Raw genomic sequence first — 23,037 nt, forward strand, 5'->3', positions numbered from 1 at the left:
TAGTCTTTGTTTCAAGTGTCCAGAACCCTGAATTTTCCTGCCCAGTAGTGCTACATGAGCCTCTTCCTTGGGTTACCCTACAGGGAGGAAGTCATGCTTGGTCCCCCGTCATGGTCCCCCTCGCAGGCCCTATCTAAGTAAGACCAAGGAGCAGGTGTTGGCACAGGTGTGGACAAAACTCAGATGTAGGGGCAGAGATGTCCACACAGAGAGGAGAGGCCCCTTATGATATAAGGTGGAGCCAGTGGTCAGAGCGAAGGGGGCAGGGGAGGGGTTGGCGCTACCTCTCCTCCATCACTACACGTGAGAAATCTCCACCCTCACCTTCCAGGTTGTTGTATCCTGACTTTCCAGGTTGTCCTGAAGGCATATTGTCAAGGTGGGGAGACAGGGCAGACTTTTTATAACATTTTGTGAGCTTATAACATTTAACTATTTAGCCATACAGTAATGGGCCTCCATTTGTATTCTGGCCCTGGGCCCTGAAGATCTTACGGGTGGACCTAATGCCAGTAAGTCATTCCCAGAGTCCCTTGAGGTGGCCAGAATGCATCTGAATCTACTAAGTATCCATGTTTCAGTGCTCTGTCTTGCTTCCCCCTACATGCATTCTATGTTCATACATGTGCATGTAGTTCATTCTTATGGCCACAGGCTGGTGAGTTTGCTGATGCCCTTCAGCTATGGCTCTCCTGGTTGCAAGTGACAGAAAACCAAATCCTAACTGGCTTAAGCCAAAAGAGAAGGTATTGGTTCGTGTAACCGAAATCCAGGGTTCTACCTGATCAGGGGCTCATATTTTTCCCTCTTGGCTCTGCTCACCTCCAGACTGACTCCATTCAAAGACAAGCACCAAGCTTTCTTTGTGTGTACAAGGTGGTTACTGTGCCTCCAAATCTTGCCTCCTTCCAGATCTAGTTACAGAGGGAATGTTCCCCCTCCTCAGGGCCAGAGGTCCCGTTGGCTCTGACTGGTCACATGACCGTTCTGCAAACCAATAGCTGTAGCCTAGGGTCTTAGTCACTCTCCCACACCGCATGGGCTTGGAGTGGAAAAATCAGTGGAACCCACAGGAAAAGTAGAGACAGTTTTCAGAAGAAAGGGCAGTGGCTCCTGGGGAGCCCTCCCCCTGATGCCCCTGAGAGGTTCATTTTATGGATCTTTCAGTTGCAATCCTTGTACGAGCCCCAGCTGCCATGGGTTTGTTCATTTCATGCTACGCTGTGCCCATTGATGCTTGACTTTCCCAGAAGCATCTGCTGTCTGATCTGCCTGAGCTCTTGGGCCTCCCCCAAGAATGTGAAGTGTTTGAAGTAAAGAAATTCACCATTTGTGTGCTCAGCAGATGTTGACTGAGCACCTACTCAGACCGGGTACTGTTTCAAGCACTGTGGATACAGCAATAAACAACACAGAGCAAGCCCTTGCCTCTGTGGAGCTTATGTTCAAGTGGGAGGAGAAGTCTGAAAATGAGCAAGACTTCTGGTGGTCATTTAGTAAAGAAATAAAGCAGAGTATGGGGTTGAGGAAGTGTGGCTGGATGAGGATTGCTACTGTAGGTTGGGCGGTGATGCCTCTCAATTAGACACACAGACACAGATACCTTCAAGAAGGGAGGGAGCGAGTCATGTGGTTCCAAGGGAAGAATAGTCCAGCCAGAAGGGGCAGCAGGTACAAAGGCCCCGAGACAGGAGCGTGCTTAGCATGTGTGAGGAATATCATGGGAGCCAGTGGGGCTTGAGTGCTGTGAGAATAGGAGAGAAGGATGGGAGAGAAAGTCAGAAAAGTAGTGGGGATGGTGATGGTGGGGACAGGGGTGAGGAGGAGCTATAACAAGTAATGCCTTGTTGGTCACTGTTAAGGACTTTGGCTTTTATACTGGGTGGAATGGGAGCCCTTGAAACAAAGGAGTGATGTAATCCATTTAGGATGCACAAGGCTCTCTCCAGCCACTGAGCACAGGAAAGATGGTGTAGAGGGTCACTGAGGAGGCTGGAGGCCTCTGCAGGAATCCACGTGAAAGACACTGGTAGCCTGGACCAGTGTGGGAGTGGTGAGAAGTGGTCAGATCCTGATATATTTCAAAGGTGAAGCAATGGAAACTGATGCTAGATTGAGACGTAGGATAGGAGAGAACGAGAAGAGTCATGACAGAACCAGGGTTTCTGGCATAAAGCACTGGACACGGCGAGAAGTGGAGCTGCCGTCAACTGAGATGGGAGAGTCTGGGAAAAGAAAATGAGGTTACATTTTGGACTTATTAGGTCTGGGATGAGTCTTGGACATCCAAGGAGCAGGGCTCAGTGACAGATGAGATGTACTAGTTGGGTTTTAGGAAAGAGATTAGGGCTGGAGGTTTAAGTTTAAAATTCATCAGCAAGTAGGTATTTCATTTCTATTTGTTTCTCAAGTTCCCACACAGAACAGGACACGGTGCACAGCTGGTGACACTAATCACGACCAGGAAAACATCAAAAGCAACCATCACATCTGTTTCATGAGCACTGTGCTGAGGGTCAAATATGTATTATCTCATTCAACTTCCTATGATCCCCTGAAGCAACCTGGTTTGTTACGACCCTGGTTTCCAGATGAGGAAACAGAGATGCAGAGAGATTGTCACTCATCTACCCTCAGAGGGTTCCATGTGTTTATGGGATCACCAAAGTCATTGCCCCCAGTGCGCCCAACCCCTTGGTAAGACCCAGCACTGATCCCTGCACCTTCCTTCCCTCCCTCTGCTGCAGCCTGTGACCAGCTGGCACTGGGCGTGGTGGCAATCTTCGGACCATCCCAGGGCTCCTGCACCAACGCCGTCCAGTCCATCTGCAATGCCCTGGAGGTTCCCCACATCCAGCTGCGCTGGAAGCACCACCCGCTGGACAACAAGGACACCTTCTACGTGAACCTCTACCCTGACTACGCCTCTCTCAGCCACGCCATCCTTGACCTGGTTCAGTACCTCAAGTGGCGGTCGGCCACCGTGGTCTATGATGACAGTACAGGTGGGTGGCTAGGCCTGGCCAGGCCACGGGTAGGGTGCAGGGGGGAGCAGAAACCCAGGATCGGGCTCTTGACTGCTCACCCAACTCCACTGCCCCTGGGAAAAAGGTCCCCTCTCACACTCAAGCCTTACGCCATCACATGGACACTTGTCCCTGCACTCACAGCCCTGTGCTCACCAGCCAAACTCCCACCTCACTCAGCCCCAGCCTATCTCACACCTGCATTACACCTTTTTTACCCACCCACCTCCACCCAGCAGTATGCTCAAACCTGTACTCAGCACACTCGCCCTGCTCCCACACCCACACCCACACCCACTCCTGCACAGCCACACCCATACCTGCCTGCTCTTATTTTCGCATGTTTCCATCTGCAGCAAACACGTCCAACCCTGCTGGCTCTGAGCACAACCTTTGACTCAAACCCACAGTACATGTGTGCCAGCTCTGATGCTTACTAGCTGGGCAGCATAGGGCTGTTTCCTCTCCATTTTCCTTCCAACAACTGGAGTCACAAGATGTTTCTTAGCCCCACCTCATAAAAGAAAGTGACCTTGGCAAGTCACTTAACCCATCTGGCCCTCTCTGCCCATGCATCAAGTCAAGAGCTCCAGTGTCCAGCCTGGAAAGAGCCCTTTAACTCTCAGCTGCCTGTGATTCAATGTCCGCTCGATGACCTCCTACAGCGAAAAGGGAGTCGCAGGGAGAAACCCTCAGAAAAGACATTCCTGAGTTGTTGATCTGGCTCGGGATTCTACCAGCCTCTACTGACGCCCTGCTGTACCCAAAGCACCAGATCCTGGAGGGCAGGGACCCCGCACTCCTCTCAGTGCCCCCTGCACAAGGTCTCTGCCATGGAGGGGCACACCTGCCCAGCTCCAGGTCACCCCTGTGTTTCTGCAGCCCTGCAGATTTATTGGTCATAACACACCACTATGAACAACTGTCTTTGAGCCCGTGTCTCCTGGGCCATGAGCCTTCTGTGCCTGCAGGGTTGAGCACAGGGCCTGGTCGGATGCCGATGTTTATAAGGGTTTGTTGAACTGAAGCAAATTGAATCAAATTGAAAATCAAGTCGAAATAAATGATAATTAAATTTCATTAGGAAAGAGTGTGTTGGGCACTGGTAAGGGAGAAGAAATGAGGATGTAGTTATACCATCATCTTATTTTGAAAAGCTAATCATATCATAGGGCAGCAGGTGTCCACCCAGAGGTCACTGGTCATTCTGGGCCACCAGGGCTAAGTGTTGAGTGACAGGTACATGACATCAGGACTCGAGATGCTTTGGGAGAGGAAGTTCTATGGCCTTGGCTAGTCTGGAATGACTTACGAGAGGACAGAGATGTGAATAAGCTGGGTCTTGAGGACAGGTGGACAGGGAGAGGAGTCGGGAGGCATAACTGAGAGGGAGCAGCATAAGCAAGGAGAAGGACTGCCTGTGCACGGCAGTTGTATCAAGAGGACAGCCTGGCTGGGAGAGAGGATTCAGGTATGGGAGGAGCCGAGGGACTTTCCTTAATGTGATGCATGCCTCTTATGGGAGACAAACCAGTCCCAGCACCTTCCAGCAGCAGACCACTCAGTACAGCTCACCAGGGAATGCCTGCTACCCAGAAGCACAGTCCAATGGGAATGGGATTGCCGCTGACTGGCACCTCCCAATCTTAAATCAAGTCATCCCATGGGACTGGCACATTGCCACCCTGACAAAATCACGATTCTCTCAGCATGTGAGAAGAGGATATACCAGTTATCTTTTTGCAGTACAGATGCTGCTTGACTTATGATGGGTTTATGTCCCGATGACTTGGTCTAGGAATCGAAAGATAGGATCTCTGGTTTTGACCGCATTGCTAGTATGCTGCGAAACCTTGAGAGGGTCACTGAACCTCTCTGGGCCTCCACTCCCTTCCTCTGTAACACTGGAACAAAAGTCCCTCATCTGCGTGCTTTCTAGGACAGGGAGATGGTGAAGTCGGGTAATGAATGCAGAAGTGCTTTGTAAGTGAAAAGCGTGATTCCAACATGATTCACTGCAGATATTTTGAGAGAGATTGATTAGGGAAGCAGCCAGGAAGGAAAGCTCATCTCGGGCAAACAAAAGAACCTAGTCTTCTGCTGGGGTTGGCCGAGACGAGCCTCTAGTCTCCTTGGGGAGCACACTCAAGGGGAGGAGGTCTGACATTTGCTGCTGGAGAATGTGGGTCACCATACATTACACAGGGCAGTACACTTGGTTGGCAGGAAGACTCTGGTGGCCTCTGCTCCCGCATCCAGTCTGTCCCTGTCCTCATGTCCTGGGGCCCCAAAGCCCATATGCCTACTGATGCTGTGCATGGATCTGAAAACGAAGCAAGTGGGAACAAAGTGTGCACTCGGGGCTTTGTGGGGAAACAGGTGTGAGTGGGCAGCATCAGTCAGCCAAACTGAGAATCTCTCAGGTTAGTTTGGGAGAGGTAAGGCTGGGTGTGTGTTTGGGGGAGCTCCTGACCACTCCCTCTTCTGCTAAGGCCCACGGAGATCCTTGTCCTCTTTCCTAACAAGTCTGGTGTCAGAAGGCCCTGGGCCCCTGTCCGTCTAGATCTAGCCGCTCAGGACTCCAGAGCCCCCTCCCAACCCAGCCACCTGAATCAGAGACCTTCCAGGGGGCGGGGCTTCCTGATGCCCACAGCCATGGCACAGCTCGTTTGGGAGTTCTCTGAGAGCCTTAGATCCCAGGGTTATAGTCTGTCCTCCCCAGCACAGTGAAATGAAGGACCCCAACCTGATTGCTTTCCTGACATCCAGCCCTCAGGAACAGGAATGAGAACCTGAACAGACCCAAGCATGTGTCCCTGAAACAGCTTTGAGAATGGGGGCTCTCTGTTGGAAGGCTTCTGAAGTGGGCTGTCTGAGGATTGGGAGGGGCGCTGAGAGGGCAGGGGACTCTGTCTGGACAGGAGACACTGGAATAGTTGATTGCAAACTTAACCCAACACAAACTAGTTCAAGCAAAAATAAATAAATAAATAAAAAGAAAAAGAAGGAAAAAAAGAGGGGGCAGATTTTGTTGGCTGCCTTAACTGGAAAGTTCAGAAGTAAATTAGCTTCAGGTACTGTTTGATCCAGAGGCTCAAATGGGTACCATTAGGACCTATTTCTCTCTGTTTGGCCTCTCTGATTTCTGCCCTATTGGAATCTCTCTCAGGTTATATGTGATGACTCCCAGGTTTACCTCCCCCTTATTCTGAGTTCAGTGGAAAAGGGGACACATATTACCATTTACTCCAGCACATTCTGGAAGCCACTCTGAGAAGACCAGCTGGTGATGTCACATATCCATCTCTGAGCCCATACTGGGGCCCGATTGCCCATGCTGGGGTCACATGCTGTGTCTTGGGAGCTGGGGATGGAGTCTTCCTGGTCCTAGGGACTCAGAGAGGAGGAAGGTTGTTCCCCAAAGGAGTATCAGAGTGGTGTTGTTGAGGGAATGGAGCATAGAGAGTGCTCAGTGAAGCCGGCACTCACACACTGAGCCCTGAGGGTGAGCAAGGGGTCCAGCAGGTGGTGGAGGTAGGTAAGGACCGGTTCGGGCCCCTGGCATTGTGCTGTCTTAGCCTCTCCCTGCAATGGGGTTGAGGGCCGAGAGAACAGCCAGCAGGCTTGCTTCCAGGCTAAGCAGAGAGGCATCAGCAACAATGAACCTTGAAATAGGGACGGAAATGAACTTAATTAGACCTCTGCAAGCCATTTGTCTCTAGGAAATGACATTTAGTTTTCCCTGGAAGTCCCCAGATTAAGCAGTTTTGCAAAATGCTAAGGTAGAGGATGGATTTTTCAGTATGGGGAGAAAAAAACCCGGCAAGTCAATCCAATTATGGAAATTTGTGGTGAGTACCACTTAAGTCCCAAGCCCTGTGCTGGGGACTATGGGGACGCAGCCCCTCATATTAAGGAGTTTGGGGCAGGACCAGGAGAGTGAGATGAGGCCAGAAGAGGCTAGTGCTAAGCCAGTAGGCCACCGAGTTGGGAGAGGGGGAGATCACGTCTGGACAGAACAGTAGGGGTAGGCTTCATGCAGGAGGTGGTTGTGTTGAACTGGAAGAATGGGTTAGGTCTTCTGCGGAGTCTGCCCTTGGGGTGGCGCGGGGTGCGGTGGGGGCTGGGCACAGACACCACTTGCTCTTACCCAGCCCCACCTTTGGTGCAGTGGAGTGTGGAGCCACCACATGTGCCTGCATCCTGGAAGCAGGTTGCTAAGGGTATTTGGGAAGATTATGTCCCATGCCTCACAATGTGGCAGGGGGCAGGGGATGAAGAGGGGGTGGCATCTGGTTCAGGCTCCATAAGTCTCTGCACCCATTCTGGATTGGAGAGGAGCAGGCGGGTGTAGTCCGTGAGAATTCGCTGTCTACGCCGATTTTTGAATCTATATGTATGTATGTGCACACACCTATCTACATATATACACATATATTTATCTGCCCAAGCACATGCTCTACCTCTCTCAACATGCATGCAAATATGTTTGTATGTGCACACACATCTATGTGTGTGTAGGCATGTACAGCTGAGTGCACATGCCTATGTCTGAACATGTCTGGCTGTGCCCATGCACATATCTCTGTGGGCCACAATTCCATGTATGCAGACCTGTGTCCACAGGCATGTATGTGTACATGAGTCTGTCGTGCTTGTTACTTTGTATACATGTATGCATACATGTCTTTTGTGCCCCGGGGCCTCTCAGGGCTCATCCGACTGCAGGAGCTCATCATGGCCCCATCGAGATACAACATCCGCCTGAAGATCCGCCAGCTGCCCCTCGACTCTGACGACTCGCGCCCCCTGCTCAAGGAGATGAAGCGAGGCCGGGAATTCCGCATTATCTTTGACTGCAGCCACACCATGGCTGCCCAGATCCTTAAGCAGGTGGGTGAGCGCTGGCCAGCAGGATGGGTGCTTGGGACTTGCCTGCCGCCTTCCCTACCTCCCCTTCCCCAAGTACAAGTGTGATGTCAGCCAGGTCTGTTCGCCCCCAGTCGGCCTCTTGTTGGCTGTGTAACCTTGGGTGGTCACTCTGTCTCACCAGCAGCAAAATCGACACAGTGGTCCTTGCAAGGTCCAAGTTGGTGTGAGGATGGACTAAGATGATGGCTGAGCAGCCACAGCTAGGCTTGGCCCATGAAGGGTGCTGAGTAAATGCTGCTTTCTGTGCCATCTCTGTCCAGGGGCAAGGCAGGGGCTGCAGAGAGGGGCCGAAGCCGCATGGCACAGGGCACTTCAGGATGCACAGAAAGGCCTGGGGGTCTTGGGAGCAGCCCCCAGAACACCTCACTGCCTCTTCTAAAGACTAATCCCCATAGCTTACGGCACTTGGTGTTACTCTCCCATAACCAGGAGGTTTATAGAGGTTCCTCGCACCATCTGCTCGGCTCTGCAGTGACAGCTGGGGAGGAGAATGACTTCCAGTCCTGGTTGGGCCCCTGGTCCTGGACACAGCCCAGTGTGGCATGCTGGGAACAAGAGCCAAGTTCTGCCAGCCCCCTGAGAAAGAAACAGTCAAATTGCCCACAGCCTCCTCCAAGGGTGCCACAGAGAAACCAGACCGTGCTGGTGGGAACCAAAAGGCAAGGAAGTGGTCCCAGAAAGCATCCCTGATGATTGGAGGAGGTGTGTGTGGGGGGGGTCCTGACACATGACACCTCGAGAGGCAGGTAGCAGGGAGGGAACATAGAGTGCAGAGGAAGAGGTGCTGAGCAAGGGCTGGGAGTGATTTAAGGCCAGGGCGTGGGTGGTGCTCAAGTCCCATCCTCCAGTTGGGCCACAGGGGCGGCAGGAGAGAACGGCAGCCGCTGTCTGCCTCGGAGGAGGCCCCACACCAGCCTCTTTCATATGGTGATTAAAAAACTCACTGGCCAATTCGAATCCTTTTGCCAAGAGCAAGTGCCCTGGAGTCATCCCCTCCCCTGTGGATGGAGTGGCCCCTACCTCACCGGGTTGTGGAGGGTTCAGGGAGGTGAAGCAGGGACCAGGCTTATCCCAGTACTGACTCATGGCCAGCAGTGGGTGTGGAGCAACTTCAAAGTCACTGTCCAGGAGACACCATCCCCCAGAAATCCCTTAACCCCCACTCTCCCGGCCAGCTGTGTCCAGGGCATCCCTTCTCTTCCCGGTGTGTGTAACGATAATAATCACAACTGCGACTTTCGTTTATTCAGGAGTCACTCTGAGCAAGGTACACATAACTCCTCATTTATTGCCCCCTGGGAAGTGGGCTCGGTTATTGTGCCCACTTGACAGATGAGGAAACTGAGGCTCAAGGGGAAAGTAATAGGTCATCCAGCCTGCATGTCAGAATTTCCTCCCAGGGCTGTCTGACCTGGAAACATAATTGAAAACAGAGATTTGGGGCTCAGCTACACACGGAACTAAACAAAGATAAGTGCCTCTGCCAGCCGAGGACTCCTCTGAGCCTTTAACCTGTGGCTGCAGGTTGTCAGTCTCCAAGAGGGGGAGTGAATGTGTGGCATTTTCTAAGTGCACTTGACCCAGTGACATTTTTCCTTCAGAGCACTATGTGGGCCCAGGCGTCTGAAGAACTCTGTAGAAAATGCACACAGTCATCAGTACTACAGATTCCAGACTGCTGACAAAATATATAAAGTGTGTGTAGTATAGATTTCATGGTGGTATACAGTAATTCCATAGCAGCTACATGGCCTGCTTTGCGGTCAGTCCTTGCTGGGAGACTGAGGTGGAGGACAGACCCTCCTCCTGCGCCCGACAGGGCGGGTGGGGACAGGGCACCTGAACGCCTTTCTTCAGACCTGGGACGCTGAGCTCAGTGAGTGGGGTCAGGGCCCCTGAGAAAGTATCTTGGATTGTGCAGCAGGCTCAGAGGTGCTCACTACAAAGATGGACAACCAGGCCCCGCCCATCCCCGTGGAATTCGGAATCTTTGGAGAATATAGCCCAAGAGTCTGCGTTTTAATCTGTCCCAAGTGATTGTACTGCTCACCCCCCCCCCCCCCCCCGTGAAATCCACTGCTGTCTGCCAGCTGTCACGGTCACTGTTTGGAGGGGGTCTCAGAGAATATCCCACTCCAAGTGGCCAGCCTCCCCAAACCCCCTGTCAGTTTGTCCTGCCACCCAATCCTCACCCCAGGGTGGCTGGGCGGGAGGGTGTTGGGGGCTGCTCAAGGGTCCCTGCAGGTTGCTGATGCTCTGCTCTCTCACAGGCCATGGCCATGGGCATGATGACCGAGTACTACCACTTCATATTCACCACTCTGGTAACGTACCTTCACGTCCGGGCGGGGCTGGGGGTGGGGCTCCCAGTGGGGCTCCCCCGGAGCACGGTCACCCTGGTGGGGGCAGGTGCTGCAGCTAGAGGAGATCCAGGATGGACCTGCCTTCCTAAGGCTGTAGCTGTGGCCCCAAGTGGAGCACAAAGATGTCTTGGTGGCCCACCTACTTGGAGAAGTGACATTATGTGTGACTAAGGGCAGTGTGAACCGAAGCCCCTCCATTTACTGGCTGTGAGACCTTGGGGAAGTCATTTAACCTTCCTGCCCCAGTTTCTTCCCTTGTAAAATGGGCATAGCAATGGCTTCTGCCTCCTAGGATGTTGTAAGGACCCAATGAGTGAACAAAGTAAGTGCTGAAGGCAGCTCCTGGTTCACGTAAGAGCTACAGAAGTATTAGCTCTCATTACACTGACCCTTGGCTCCTAGCCCACGCATGTCTCAGGCCTCTCGCAACAAAAAGAACGGCCAGTTTGGATTCCTATAGCATCCATGTCAGAGTCTGCCCACTCACTGTCAGCCGGGCCAGCCCACCTGCAAGCTCCAGATGGGTCCTGTCCAAACTTGGAGAACATTTAGGGCCATTTAAACCCATTAGGATAATTAGCTGTGGTCTGAGATCAGCAGAACAAAGAGGTCCCCGTGCCAAAGAGCACCAACCCCCAGACTCCCTGCCTTGGATCCAGGTGCCTTCTGACCTCACTGGGGCTTGGGGTGGACTCTTCCCGCCCCGAGTGACAGCATTGCCAACCGCCCTGCTGCCGACACAAGCTCCCGCAGTCTGCATCAGCCCTGCAGCTGCAGCCCTGCCGGCTTCCGACTGTGCTCCTTCATTCATCCCGCACCCAGTTGACTTTCCTTTCCGAGCCCTGTGCTCAGTTGAGCATCTCAAGATGATCATCACCGAGGCCCTGCCCTCAAGGAGCTCCCATCCTGTCCTGTCTACATCTCTATGTCCAGCTAATACAGTGGGCTCATGCCAGCACAGGCCTGGACAGTTGGCCGTGGGCATAGTGGAAGGAGAGGCTGGATGCTGAGGGCCTAGTGGAGGATGGAAAACTTGAGGCAGGCTTTATCGGAAAGCAGGTGCCTGGACTGGGCCTTGAAGGATCCGTGGAAGTTCACCGAGTACAAAGAGGGAGGATGTGCCACGCAGAGGGAACGGCATACGCAAAGGCTAGGGGGCAGGCGAGCTCTTCGGCGGAGTGCTGGAGCTGGCTCGCTCTGGCAGACTGAGAGAGCCAGCTGGGGCCCTCTCTTCCCAGCTCCACGTTTAGTGATGTCACATAGACGGCTTGAAATTGGCCACCATGGGAGTATTCATACTGCAGAGGTTGGCAAAAACGACAAATCGGGGGTTTTACCCCTTCTCGCCCGAGAGCTGGTTATTTAGCATTTACCAGCACCCCACTGCTTGGCACCCTGCCTCCACCCCTCACCCACTGCACCCCACACCCATGGCAGAGCTCAGAGTCACTGCACATCCTCCTGATCCAGAGCTCAGACCTGGGGGCCTGCCAGGGGGCAGATAAAGAGGAAGGGATCCCAGAAGCTGGTGACTGAGACCAGACACCTCCCTTCCCTAGTCCCTTCTGATTTCTGCCCACCCAGGCGGGCTTCTCCCAGCCATGCTGGATCCTAGAAAGTCAATGGGAGCTGGAGGGTGAGGCCACCAGGTCCCTGATAGTCCACCTCTGTTTGGAGTTGGGGGGCAGAGAAGCAAGGCTGGGAAGGTGGGGCGGGTCACGATCCAGGACCCCACAGCCCCGTTCCTGGTAAGGCAGCCCTGCCCACTCCATCCTGGGCTCCCAGAGGGCTGAGACCAACTTCTGGCCATTAGGGGTCCCAATCAGCCTGTGTCAGTAGCTCAGCACTTTCTTCTCACACCTGTATCCCACTGGCTCAGCTCTCTGAGTTCTCACCACTCGGAGTTGCTCTGACAAAGCCCTGGCGTCCATGATGGTAAAGTACAGGGGAGGGACCAGGGTTCACTGCAGGAGCAGGCGGATGGGCCGGGACTGCTGAGGTCCAATGCAGACCATGCCCATCTACCCCCCACACTGCTTTCCAGCACGTGGGAGGGGAGCAAGCCTTGGGGCACTTTACTCCCTGGCCGCAGTGCTCTTGTCTATAAAATGGGAATAAGTACTTGTGATGGCTCAGGGCCTCAGGTCCTTTGTTTGGTCTTCTTTGGGTGTAAGGAGCAGAACTTATTCAAGTCACTTCAAGTTATTAGGTAGGGGTTGGAGGTTTGGGAATCAGCCATCAGGCCACAAGAGCAGACAGGGAGGGTGGTTCTAAATCCGAGCAGCTCTGGACATGACAGGATGTTGGTTCCGACCCTTTGCACTGAGACTCAGCCAGTCTCGCTCTCTTTCCCCCTCCCCCTATTGCTTCCTCCCCTATTCTTTGTCTCTGCTCCTTACTCAAAGTCTCCACCCCTGGAAACTTCAGCACAGCACAGCTGCCCTGGGCTCGTCCCTTCCCCACTGCCCACCCATTCCTCCTCTGCCTCGTCTCACCACCTCTTTCTCTGAGCGTTGCACCCCCACCCAGGTCAGACTGCTGACTGGCCAAGCACCAGTCAGTGTTCCTCACCAGGGTACTCTACAGGCATTTGGGGCGGGATAGTTTAGGATTCCAGAATGTTCTGCCCACCATAAATGCCACCCCACATTTTCGAATGTCCCCAGGGTGGTAGCTGGGTCATCAGCCAGACTGTAAAAACCACCCTCGGGCCAGGTGACTACTCCTCGGACAATCAGGTGAGGTCTGTTGATGGGAGGTGGTGTACATTGGGCTCACAGAATCCCAGACTCGGCCACCACGCTGAAAGCGAGGGGCACTGGGAGTTCCCTTTAGAAACAGCAGGAACTAAGTTCACACATCTTATTCACCCCCAACCCAAGGACAGCCCCTCCCCCACTCTGTGCACACAGGGCCCGAGGTTAAGCCCTCTGTGTGATCAGGCCTTGTTCAGATCCTAGCTCTAACCACTCAGTTAAAACCACCTCCTCCCCAGCTCATGCCTCACTCCAAGGCCAGAAGGGTGTCCCCCTCAGGGAGCCGAGGAACAGCAGGGCCTGAAGATTCAACCCACAGCCCCGTAGCCATAGCCATCCTTCTAGGCTGGAGTCTAGAGGAAACAGCAGCCCCGCCCCCCCGCCCCCTCCCCCCTCCCATGCCCTCCCCGTTAATGTTGGTGCCCACTGAGGGTCACAGTTGGAGTTCCTGGAGGGAGGGCCTGTGTCTGCTTCTCAATTTTCATTTCCTTAATTCAGTCATTCATTTACTCACTACTCAGCTAACAGCCTATTCAGATGCTCTCTGGGTCATAGGTACTGAGCTAGCGTCGTGCAGGGCCTCCAAGCTGGGAGCTGTACTTGTTTTCATGATGATCTGGAAAAAGGAGAAAAAAAAACATCCAGAGGACCAGTAGACGTGGACCTGCCGTCTATTATTCACGTTACCGGGGCGTGTCCAATGGGGGCGGGTCAGGCAAGAGAGACTGTGCCCCGCCTCCGCCTCCGGCCCTGATGCTACTTACAGGGCTGGGGAGGGGGTAGCCGCAGTAGAGGGGGCAGTAGGGGACGTTCTACATGTCCGTGATAAACACGCGGGCCTTGAGAGGGCTGGGACATCCAGATACAGACTGTTTTCCTCATTCCTACGGCTGCTGGCCAGGCGGCCGTCTGCTCTCTGAGGTCTTGGAGGTGCCATGTCCTGAGTTGCCCCACAGCTAGGCGCTTGGATGGAAAAGGGCGTGCGGAGGTGGGTTCAACGCCAGCTGGCAGGCTTCCTTCCATGCATGTAGGGGTCAAGGACTGGACCCGATTCACATCTGTGTCTCCAGTACATAGTAGATGCTCACGGATGCCTGCGTGAATGAGTGACTGCCATACAAAGTAGCAAGTAATCAGTGAAATGATCAGGGTCTGTGCCTCAGCAACAGTTAAGAAAGACCGTAGACTCTGGTGCCAGTCCCTGTGCCCGAATTAGAACTGAGATTCTTTCACTTCCTCGGGCAGGTGGCCTCACCTCTCTGCACGTCATCTACGAAGCCGTACAGGAGCAGTGCTACCCACAGGGTGGTTGTGCTGCACATTAAATATGTTGACATTAGTAACGCACTTAGAAAAGTGCTTGGCATTTAGTGCTCTCTATGAGTTAAATCGATTAATTAAATAAACTCCTGCTTACGTTTTCTGTGTATTCAGCATATCTCGTCTCATCTAAATGCAACTAACTCTCCAAGGAAGGTATGGCTCCCCCAGTTTTACAGAGAAGTAGGAACTGAGGCTCAGAGAGGTCACTCCGCAAGAAAGGGGAGGAGCAACGATTGCTTTCGGCTGGGAGCTGCCCGCTCCGAGCTGTCTGCTAAAGCCACATGGGGAGAGCCTGCAAGAAGTCTCCCGGCCTCCTCTGGCTGAGATGGGCCAGACCTGGTGATTGACACTAATAGAGTCAGCAAAGCCTCCACAAATCCCGGCAGCGCCCACACTTCACAGGTTCCAAAGCCCTTTCTCCACATCGCTGATTTTCCTCTTCACAGAGCAGAGTTTGCGTTCCCGGTTAATTGATTGGAAAGCCTGCAACCAGAGAGGGTGAGTGAGCTGCCCAGAATCTCACAGCGGATCAGTGACAGAGGCCCTGGTTTCTGACTTCCAGTCTCGCTCGCGGCTGTTCCAGCCCACTGCCCTTCCTCCCCATGCCTCTCCGAGAGTCGAGGGAGACAGATCTTTCCAGGGATCACAGACCCCAAAACAAAAACAGTTGTGCAGCAGAGCAGGTGTGGGGTGGGGGCAGCCACCAGGGTGTCTCCCAGCAGCTCCCCACATCCCAGGGCACTAGCTGTGTCATCTGGGTCCTCTCGCCCAGCCCGTGGCCTGCTTCCAGCTCCAAATCTGGGACCTCTTTCCAGCCCCGTTGGCTTGAGAGTCTCCCTGGAGATCCCGCCTCTGCCCATTGCGAAGGAGGGCAGTGGCATTTGGCATTTATCTCCTTCCCTTTAGGAAACCCATGTCACCAACTCTTCGCCTCTAAAAAATTCTCCAAATTCGCTTCTCCCACGCAGAAGACATTTTAATTACCCCAGCTGCCATTATCTGTTCCAGCCAGCTTTGAGCCATTCCCAGATAACCCCGCGTTAATCAGCCCCAGCTGAGCCCCTGGTACATGTCGTGTGTAGGTAAAAGCCTGGAGGTGAAAAAAGAATTATAATAAATTAATAGATAAGCAATCACAATTAATGCCACTTCCCAGCAATAACAGTTATATCATGGGGAAGATATTTTCATCTGTCATTCCTTAAGGCGATGTTTTCCGAGCTTCAGCTTCTACCCAGTCAGACCCATGGGGTGCTAATGAATTAGTCTATTATGTTATGCTGAATGTTTCTAAAAGGTCCCTCGTCGATACTGAATTCAGTGTGTCAACATTTGGCATGGAGAACAGCAACTTTTTGCCAAGCAGCAAGGTTGCGCACAGTTCACTGTGTACAGCAGTTGGGGTCTCAGCCTGGGGCGGTTTGCATAAAAAAACTAGAGCTGGACAAAGAGGCCTCTTTACCAGCTCCCAGTTGTCACTGCCCTCATGTCACAGGGATGGCACATTTGGTGCCATGAGCCCTCCAGCACTTTGCAGCTAAGCCCAGCCAGGCTTGAGGTGACAGGAAGGAAGGTGACCCCAGCACTGCCCCTCCATTGTGCCCCCTCCTAGGCTGTGTGAGATGGCCTAGCAGGAGTGTCCCACCTGCAGCCCACGATGGCTAGGAATGCGGCCCAACACAAAATCGTAAATGTACCTAAAACGTTATGAGATTTTGTTGTTGTTGTTTTCCATAGTATTTCTGTATATGACGTGTAGCCCAAGACAACTCTTCTTCCAGTGTGGCCCAGAGACGCCCAAAGGTCAGACCCCCTGATAGCCTCTGTGTACACGCCAGCAGAGCAAACACTGCCTCTGGAGACCGGAAGGCTATTGTCACCAACACCCAAGACCCCACTAAAGCGAGAGATGCCACCCTTCCTTCCCACCGAGTCCAGTTGTCCTCTGGTCCTAGAGAAGGGAGAGCCGAGTCACAGAGGCCCTTTGGCATCTTTCAGACCTCAGGCGTCAGGTACACATCGAATTGGAGAGGAGGCTGAGCCCCATGCAGGGGTAGACCAAGGAGGGTGCCCCCCCTGGGGACAGAGCTCAGCTTCTCTGGCCCCAGCAGTTCAGTTCTGGCCCCAAACTGGCAGACACCACTTTGCAAAACAAAATCCCTCCATCGTCGTTGCAGACCTACCTCCTTCAGAAGTGGTTTAGGTAAGATCTCGTGTTCCAAAAGCCATCCCCTCATGCGTTTCCTCCTCTACCCACCGGTAGCTTACCAAACCATTTCTCACTTTCAGTTCCATCAAGAGCACCCCTGAGAGTAGGATGCAAAACACTAGTCTGTCCATGTCAGACTCTTCCCAGCCATGTTTAGATGCCTAAGCTGAACCTTCCTTCCACTTTGGTGGATGGGAGAATTTGGCTCAAGGACTCATAGGGGAGACATCTCAGACATGGACAATCATTGTCCATGGGGTGAAGTCCCGGAGGCTCCAGGATAGAAGCAGACGTGCCCCTGACCCACCCTATCATACACAGGTAGAGGAGCAGTCAGGGAGGCTTCCCAGAAAAGGTGACACTGGAGCTGAACCTCAGAAAGGAGCCTGTCCAAGGAGAGTTGCAAGGACAGGCGCTCTAGCCTAGGGATTGAACACACCCAAAGGCACTGGCTCGGGAATGAGAGGCCATATGGTGGGCAGGGGCCTGTGAGGAATGGGAAAGGGGGGCAGAAGTAGTTCAGTGTTTCTGAGCAAAAAAAAGAAGAGAGAGAGGGTGTGGGAAGGAAAGTGAGGCCAGAGGGGCCAAGAGCTTGGTAAACTAGACAAAGGAAGTTGCACTTCTTTTCTGAGAAGGCACTAAGGATCCATTGAAATATGCCTAGCACGGGAGTGGCAGGGCTGGATTCCTCCTTCAGACAGGCCCCTCTGAATGCTCGGGGGTGGGGGGTAGCGCTGACTGTAATATCCGGTGCGTGTGAACTGGGCTTACAGGCAGGGGGCGGGGGGCGGGGCTTGGATCAGCATAGGGCAGCGGGTTTGATGCCATTGCTCCCCAGTTGTGTTGCCTTGAGCAAGAGACTAATAATCTCTCCACAGCTCATCCCTCTAAAACGGCGTGAGAATAACACCTTCTTGCAAGGGGGAGCTGTGAACTGAGTTAATACGTAGGAGGTACTTAAAATGGGGCCTGCCGCTCTGAGGTTTATAAGTGCCCAGTAGATGTTAGCCTGTCCCGGGTGTCCTCACATTGCCCAGAGGGCCAAGGCAGGAGGACCCAGCTCCCATCTGCCTCTCTCCTCCAACAACCCGGTGCTGTCCCTGGGGGCTCTGGCCACGTGTACCACGCACCAGGCGTGTTCTCAGCACATCCGATAATCCCTTTCTTCCGCGTGACAACCCTATACAGTAGGCACTACTATCATCCCCATTTTTCAAATGAGGAAACCGAGGCAATGAGAGTAGAGGAACCTTGAACCCAGATGGCCTAGCCTCATGGTTTCTACTCCTCACCATTCCCTGGGGCCACCGCAGTGAGCTGTAGTCAGGGAGGAGCCGTGGGGAGAGAAGCCTTCCTTCCAGCGGTGTCCCCCACCCCCCGCCGCATCCCTGCTGCTCCCTGCCTGGTTCCACAGGTAACCCCACCTAAGCTCCGCGTGTTTCCCACTCAGAAGTAATAGCTTAAATGAGTGGCTTCTCAAAACGCGGATGTCCCACGCCCCACAGAAAGTCTATGGCCTACACATTCTCACAAAAGCTCCAAAGACGCTTCTGGTGAATACCTTGTGTTTGACCATGACTGGAGACATAAAGCACAGGGATTTTCTAATAGGACAGACAATGGTGTACTAGTAAATGTGTGCAACCGGCTTTCCAAAAGGTGGGGAGAAACCCGGATTCGAGTGCTTGCCAATTTCCATGGTGTAAATACTCCCGATGGTGAATGTGAAGCTACCAATGTGATGCCACTGAACGCAGAGCCAGAGCTAACAGTGAGTTCTCCCAAGCCAGTGTGAGCCAGCTCCAACACGCCGCTAAAACAGGCCTGGGTACAGATTCTGCTCCGCCTTGATGAGCTTTACAACTGCAGGCAACTCCCTGACCCCTCTGGCCTCGTGAACGTGTCTGTATAAAGAGAATACTGTTAAATACCCACTTTACAGGCGATTGTGACATTTAGGTGATACACTCTTCATGCAGGACTGGGCACAGTGACCACCCTCCACTCCCACCAAGATTAAAGCCACATAGACACACTCTGGCCAGTTCAGTAGAGATCTCCCATCTGCTCAAGATTCTGCTTCCTGCTCCCCTGCAGCCCCTTCCCCATCCCAAATCCTCTAATTGGGGCCCTATTTGTTTGGGCGAGGCTGAGACTAAACTTTCTTGCTTGTGCCCAAGACTGTCTACTCCCTAAGCCTGCCAAGAGGAAATTAACACAGTGCATTTCAGAAGGAGGCCCTTTTGGGAAGAGGGGGGCTCAGGAAGAACCGGATGAGTTTAGCAACAGTTGGGAAGATCTCAGAGACCGGAGGAAGCCAGCACAGTGTGAGGGCTGTTCTGTGGCTCGAGGTTGTATCACTCATCACCTTCCCATAAGCCACCATCAGACTTAACCAAAGTTGGGGCTCTGCTGGGGCTGGATGCTCCTCCTGAGGTCTGTAGCCACGGAGAGGCAAGAAGAGTGTCCCCAGCCCCTGTCTCCCAGCATGGGATGCAGTGACTAAGCCTGAGGACCCAGAAGGAAGGACGAACAAAGGCTCAGGGTAGAAGGCAGCTTGGCACGGGGAGGCTGTGGAGAACAGACAGTAGATGAGGAGCTCAGACAACAACCTTTAGACTCAGTTTCCCCACTAGTGGGATGGGACCAACCTGGAGTGTCAAAGTATATTCTCTCAAACAGTTAAAAAATAGAACATAAAATGAAACCTGTGCCACCGATGGACCAACTCATTAACAAGGGCGCCAGCGGGATGGCCATGCTGGCTCAGAGGGCTTCGGAGGGACCAAGTGCTGAGGTGTTTGATGGGGAAAACATAGGGTGAGGCTGCGAGGTTAGAAACAAAGCGGATTAGCGTCCTGCAGGGCAATGAAACCACAACTGGGGGGGTTCTGTCTCTTACCTACAAAACCCCACAAATGAACCCAAGTCTGGGCCTGCCTGTAACCAGCCGCTGAAAGCAAAGTTGAACTTTAGTGTGCTCCCCGGGAGAATCACACAACCCTGGGTGGGCAGGTAAACTATGCTTCCATGCTGTCTCCTGCCTTATTTCCAAGTTTGGGGGAAGTTTTCTCAGCAGGTCAGAGCCCTGCTCCTCCTGTTGCCACACCCCGTCTCTCTTCAGCGGAGCATCTGGCTTCTCCCTCTCTGTCCCACACCCTTGCCCAGAGCTGCAGGGAGGGCCGAGGCCGGGCTGCCCCGCCCCGTGCAGGAAGGCCTGTTTTCCTGGGCTGCCCATTGCACCAGACTGGACATGGCCTGGCCCACAGACAGACAGGCTAACCGCCAGTCAGCTGCACCTTGGAGGCGGGGGGCGAGGAGGCCCTGGCTTGTGACAGGGACGAGGGGAGGGAAGGCCACAAAGACAGTTGTATATTTCAACCCCCAGAAAAAAAGGCTTTTCAAATACCCTCCTTTGGGGAATAAAATTCTCCCTTCAGCCTCACTCTGGGTAACTTGGAGATGCCCAGACCCAGCCCCACAAAGTGGGCCCCCCCATTGGAGGAAATAACCATCGTGACTATTGTCACGCTACTTTGGTGTTCGAGGCTGGACCTTTTATATGAGCTGCTTCACTAGGTCCCAGAGAGGAGGCATGGCCCTCATTTGTTAGATGAAGAAACAGGTGGAGCGACTTGCCCGAGGCCCGGCAGTGAGTGCGTGGAGTAGACAGCCAGGCAGTCGGGCATTGCAATGGACTCCTGGTGCAGTGCTCTCATGGGGCCCCCTCACTGCAGGCCTCACCTGCCCTGGGGCCTGCAGTCAGCTGCGGGGAGGGTGCCGGGGCAGCAGGGCATGGGGGTCAGCGGGCTGGCGATGACAGTGGACACACCTTTATCTCCGGGAACCTCTCTCTGCCAGGATCTCTATGCGTTAGACCTGGAGCCCTACCGCTACTCAGGGGTGAACCTGACAGGGTTCCGGATCCTCAACGTGGACAACCCCCACGTCTCGGCCATCGTGGAGAAGTGGTCCATGGAGCGGCTGCAGGCCGCGCCCCGAGCAGAGTCTGGTCTGCTGGACGGAGTGATGATGGTACGGCAGCAGGGCTCACCGGACCCGCGCTCCCCCGCCCCTCCCTCCCTTCTCTCCCTCCCTCCCTCCCTCCCTTCCTTCCTTCCTTCCTTCCATCTGTCCCTCCTTACTCTTCCCTTCCTTCTCTCCTCCTTCCCTTTTTCTTTCTTCCCTCCTACACCCCCCTTCTTGTGACCTGCCGTGTGTCAGCTGCACCTTAGGCTAGGGGCCGGGACACAAAGGAGTCAGACATAGCCCATCCCAGGATTGGGAGTACAGGCAGGTAAACGGCTGGTTACAGAGAGCTGCGCTAAGAGCCAGTGGGTCCTGGGCTTGGAGGACTCTTGGCTGTGACCAGCAGAGGCTGGGGAGGCAGGAAGGAGCCGGTGTGGGCAGGGCCTAGGCAACGGCAGGGCAGTGGGATGGGGTGGGAGGGACTGCCAGAAGGTCTGAGCTGCAGAGGGTGGGAGTCAGTGCCTGCGGAGCAGCAGTCAACCTATGCCTGGCCTGTCACTGGGACACAGACAGGGTCACTCCTGGGGCCTCGTGGCCTTTCCCTCCCCAGGACTCCATGTGTCTGGGGTGGGGGACAGGATAGAGTGGGCAGAGAATTCCCAGGAGCCATTCTCAGGCAGGCCCTGGGCCCTCCCCTCCAGACTGACGCCGCCTTGCTGTATGATGCCGTCCACATCGTGTCCGTGTGCTACCAGAGGGCGCCCCAGATGACCGTGAACTCCCTTCAGTGCCACCGGCACAAGGCTTGGCGCTTTGGCGGCCGCTTCATGAATTTCATCAAGGAGGTAAGTACTCCCTGCATCGCCCACCAAGGCCAAGGCCATCTCCCTGGGTGGGGGGTGGTGCTGCACAGCAGCCAAGGGCCCAGGTTTGGGAGTCAGATTCGATTTTCAATCCACATGAACTTGGGCCAGTTGCCTCACATCTCTGGGCCTCAGTTACGTTGGGTGAAAACGGGCATGATAAGACCAGTCTTACCAATCTTACCAATCTTACCAATCTTACAGTGTGATTGAGAGGCAAAGTCCTTGGCACATAGTAGGTGCTCAGTGGGTGGTCAGCACTGTCAGCAGGTCACAGCCCGGGCTTAAAGTACAATGGACAAGGGGCTTCGCCTCTGGCCGTGTGCCCTGGGGCAAACTCAAGAACCTTGCTGAGCCTTCCTTGTCAGCTGTACAATGCGGTAGGAAGCATTCTATTCTCCTGTGGATGCTGTGAAAGGGAACGGGGACCACGTGGGAAGCACTAGTGCAGCGCAGAAGGCAGAGGAGGCTCAGTGAGTAACAGCCAGCCCCGCAGACTCCTCTTTACGTCACGGTCTACCGACCAACTTCCCACCCCGGTCCCGGCCAGGACCCAGCTCTCCTGGCCCCACGGCAACTATGGAGCAGTCCCGTCTGTAGAGCTGATCCACGGACCAGCGAGCAGAAACCTGTCCTGCTGCCGAGAAGGTGACCATGGAAACATACCGTGCCTACTTTAAATTTCAAAGGACTCTCCCCAGCACCACTGTCCCTATAAACCATGGAGGGCAGTTTATTGCTCCCATTTTACAGGTGGATGGAGCTAAGGTTTGGGCTGCGTGATTTCGGCTGAGATGGCTAACTCTTCAATCCTCAGCTTCCTCGGTGTGTCGTGAAGATGGTGGGCATGCCCACCTCTGAGTGTTGTTGGCACGGCAGTGGAAAACTATGCACCAAGCCCTTTGCCCAGGGCTGGGCCCAGTCCCATCCCAGTAAATGGTGCATGAAGAAGGTTCAGGGGGACGGGATGTGGGCAGGGAGGTCCTGGGTCAGAGAGAGCGACCCTGTGAGGACAGCCCCAACTGCACTTTGGGGGAGCTCTCCAGGAGGGCTGGTGTAGACAGTCTCTGCGTAGCAAGCACCGTGGGCCAGAAGTGAGGCCAGCTGCCTTGGGAATTCATTTATTCAATAGATGTTTGTGTGGACCAGGCAGCGAGCTAGAGCAGAGGCGCCCTGTGCTCCCCGAGCTCACAGCCCAGGCTGGCATCAGTGACGTTACCGCGTTCATGGGGGGAACCCCAACACCCAAAGGACGGCAGCACTCCGAGGGTGACCCATAAAGAAAGCCACGTCCTCCTACTCCGTGGAACAGGCGGCTTTCCCGAAGGTCCCTTACTCGCTGCTGTGATGAGGCCCGTGACAGCTCCTCCTGCATTTTAGAATGATGCCAACAGGGATACAGATGAGACACAGGCTGGGGCGTTTGAGGCATGCGCCTTTGGAGTTCGTCTCTGCCTCTGCCCGGCTGTGTGGCTTTAGGCAAGTTCCTGGACACCCCCAGGTGTCAGTTTCATCACCGGGCAAACGCCGTCTCACGGTCAGTGTGAGGGAGCCTCGGCCCCAGGTCCCTCACTCCTGGAAGGGACTCTGGTATCA

At 54.1% G+C, this 23,037-nt stretch overlaps 1 protein-coding gene across 2 annotated transcripts in view; it reads left to right on the forward strand.

The window, feature by feature from the left end:
- GRIK3 (glutamate ionotropic receptor kainate type subunit 3) overlaps nt 1-23,037 on the forward strand; it is a 214,887-nt gene that overhangs the window by 135,189 nt on the left and 56,661 nt on the right. For both annotated transcript variants that reach the window (XR_005064571.1, XM_037032575.1), the window contains exons 3-7: nt 2,748-3,005; nt 7,738-7,919; nt 10,229-10,282; nt 20,471-20,644; nt 21,280-21,423. Coding sequence is in view for 1 of the 2 variants with exons in the window: in XM_037032575.1 (XP_036888470.1) it covers nt 2,748-3,005; nt 7,738-7,919; nt 10,229-10,282; nt 20,471-20,644; nt 21,280-21,423 (812 nt within the window). In the remaining variant the exon portion in view is untranslated. The remainder of the gene's footprint in view (nt 1-2,747; nt 3,006-7,737; nt 7,920-10,228; nt 10,283-20,470; nt 20,645-21,279; nt 21,424-23,037) is intronic.

The sequence above is a fragment of the Sturnira hondurensis genome, unplaced genomic scaffold (assembly GCF_014824575.4).
Source record: "Sturnira hondurensis isolate 20B ecotype Veracruz unplaced genomic scaffold, ASM1482457v3 Scaffold0021490, whole genome shotgun sequence".
NCBI classification, from domain to species: Eukaryota; Metazoa; Chordata; class Mammalia; order Chiroptera; family Phyllostomidae; genus Sturnira; species Sturnira hondurensis.